Here is a 2,935-nt window from a genome sequence, read left to right on the forward strand (position 1 = left end):
CGCCTGCGGTAAGCAGCAGCAGCAGCAGCAGCAGCAGCAGCAGCAGCAGCAGCAGCAGCAGCAGCAGTAGCAGCAGCAGCAGCAGCTGAATATCAGCTGTTTCTATGCAAGGGTGTGTATGCGTTTCTGCTGCTTCAATTGTATTTATTTATGTGGTTGCTGCTGCTTCTGCTGCTGCTGCTGCTGCTGCTTCTGCTGCTGTTGCTGCTGCTGCTGCTGCTGCTGCTGCTGCTGCTGCAGGAGAGAGATATATGGGGGGGGTTGTTTTCTCCTCCTCAGGCCCCTCCTAGCCAGGGGCCCCCACTAAACTTTTTTAATACATCTGCAGCAGCACCAGCAGCAGCAGCACCAGCAGCAGCAGCAGCAGCAGCAGAAGGCGCTGCTGCTGCTCCTGCTGCAGCTGCCAAGCCTCCTGCTGCAGCTACTGCAGCAGCAGCAGAGAAACCTGCTGCTGCTGCTGGACGGCCTCCTGCTGCAGCAGCAGCAAAACCAAATTCTGTAGAAGCAGCAGCAGCAGCAGCAGCTGCTGCTGCTGCTGCTGCTGAGGATGTGTGGCACGGAGCAGCAAACGCAGCGCAGCGGTTCTTCGATGGTCTATCCAACTGGGGCTCACCCTCACTGCAGCAGCAGCAGCAGCAGCAGCAGCAGGAGCAGCAGCAGCAGCAGCAGCAGCAGCAGCAGCATTCTGTTGATACACGTCCTATGAGTTTCATACATGAAGACTACGACGAAGAAGATGCAGATTTTGCTGCTGCTGCTGCAGCAGACAGCGACGCAGCAGCAGATCCAGCAGCAGCAGCAGCAGCAGCAGCAGCAGCAGGTGCAGCAGCAGATGACACAGCAGCAGCAAAACGACAATCATGGGATACCCGCAGCTGGCCGGGCGCAGCGCATGCAGCTGCGCATACACCCGAGAGTATGCTTTCAAGCCCCATAGAACAGCAGCAGCAGCAGCAGCAGCAGCAGCAGCAGCAGCAGCAGGAGCAGCAGCAGGAGGTGAGAGAAGGAGGAGGGGGTACGAGAGCAGCAGCAGCAGCAGGAGCAGCAGCAGCAAGAGCAGCAACTAGCTGCTCGCTAGCAGCAACAGCAACAGCAGCAGAAGCACTGTCGTGTCACGTGCAGCAGATGGCCTCCTCCTTACACCCAGCAGCAGCAGCAGCAACACAGCAGCAAATACTAGCAGCAGCGCATGCATTCCCTGCTGCTGCTGCTGAACTCATAGCAGCAGCAAAGCGACGCATGCAGCAAGCAGTAAATAAGTGGCAGGCAAACAGCAGCAGCAGCAGCAGCAGCAGCAGCAGCAGCAGCTCCATCGACCAGCAGCAGCAGCAGCAAACAGCAGCAGCAGCAGCAGCAGCAGCAGCAGAAAAGCCGTTTGATTCTGCTTCTTTTATGGCTCGAGCGGTGCTGCAGGCGCAGCAGCGCATGCAAGGCCTTCGTGCTGCAGTGCAGCGCCACAGCAGCAGCAGCAGCAGAGGAGACACCCACAAACGCTCTCGCGCAGCAGCAGCAGCAGCAGCAGCACCCCCAGCAGCAGCAGCAGCAGCAGCAGCAGCAGCAGGGTGGTGGGAGGAGACAGGTCTCCCTATAAGCCGGGGGGAGATGCACCGCAGGGTGTGTGGGGTGTATAGCCAGCAGCTGCCGCAGAGCATGCAGCAGCTGCTGCAGGCGTTACAAGCCTCGCTGCAGCAGCAGCAGCAGCAGCAGCAGCAGCAGCAGTGGGGCCCTGCTGATGAAGAAGAAGAGGAGACAGAAGCAGAGGTGCTGCAGGCTCTTCTTGCTGCACTCAGAGCCGGAGACTTTGCTGCTGCTCCCCGCAGCTGGGCGCAGCAGCTGCGGCAGCAGTTTGCTGCTTACTACTACTACCAGCAGCAGCAGCAGCAGCAGCAGCAGCGGCTGCAGCAACAGCAGCAGCAGCAGGGGAAGCAGTGGCAGCAGCAGCAGGGGCTGTGGCACAAGCAGCAGCAGGGGACTCAGCAGCAGCAGCAGCAGCAATTGCTGTTGCTATTGGAGCAGCAGCAGCAACTGCAGCAGCAGCAGCAGCAGCTATCAGCTGCAGCAGATATGATAGAGGTCCTATTCTCTCCTCGTCGTCTTGAGGCACAGCAGCAGCAACAGCAGCAGCAGGAGCAGCAGCAGCAGCAGCAGAGTATGCTAGTGATGCCGTGGCTGCCGCAGCTGCTGCTGCATGCAGCAGCAGGAGACAGTGCCTTCGACGTCTTTCTTCTGTCTCCTATTCGTCCCGCAGCATTTGCTTCTGCTGCTGCTGGGCTTTTGAATGCAGTTGCTGCTGCTGCTGCTGCTGCTGCTGCTGCTGCTGCTGCAGCAGAAGGAGAATACCCACAGCAGCTAGAACAGCAACCGCAGCAGGAACCACAGCAGCAGCAGCAGCTGCTGCTGCTGCAGCAGCAGCAAGATACCATGCCCATGTATACAGCTAGCCAGCTAGCTGCGCAGCAGCAGATGCGGTTGCTGCTGCAGCAGCAGCCTGCTCTCCTATCTAAGGTTCTTAAGGTTAACCAGTGGTGGGCTTCAGGCAGAAACACACTTGCTGCTGCTGCTGCTGCTGCTGCTGCTGCTGCTGCTGCTGCTGCTGCTGCTGCTGCTGCTGCGGGGAGTGGTGCGGCGCAGGGAGATGCTGCTGCTGCTTTTCTCCCGCCTCGAGGGGGAGATGCTGCTGCAGCAATAGCAGCACATCTGCTGCCAGCAGAACGAGCTGCTGCTGCTGCGCTGCTGCAGCAAACAACGCAGCAGCAGCAGCAATGGGCCTTTGTTGCGGTGTCTCTACACCCAGACAAAATACAAACTGTCTCCGATCTGCTGCGGGTGCTGCGAAGGGCAGATGAGTTTGCTGCTGCTGCTGCAGCAGCAGCAGCAGCAGCAGCAGCAGCAGACAACGACGATAGCGTCAAGCAGCAGCAACAGCAGCAAATAG

At 59.3% G+C, this 2,935-nt stretch overlaps 1 protein-coding gene across 1 annotated transcript in view; it reads left to right on the forward strand.

The window, feature by feature from the left end:
* Window positions 1-2,935, forward strand: part of EMH_0020720 (uncharacterized protein) — a gene marked incomplete at both ends in the record, with an annotated part of 3,459 nt that overhangs the window by 414 nt on the left and 110 nt on the right. Inside the window, one exon of the mRNA XM_013501627.1 lies at window positions 280-2,933. Coding sequence (XP_013357081.1) covers window positions 280-2,933 — 2,654 coding nt within the window. The remainder of the gene's footprint in view (window positions 1-279; window positions 2,934-2,935) is intronic.

This window comes from Eimeria mitis, genomic scaffold (assembly GCF_000499745.2).
Source record: "Eimeria mitis Houghton genomic scaffold, Emh_scaff723, whole genome shotgun sequence".
Lineage (NCBI taxonomy): Eukaryota > Apicomplexa > Conoidasida > Eucoccidiorida > Eimeriidae > Eimeria > Eimeria mitis.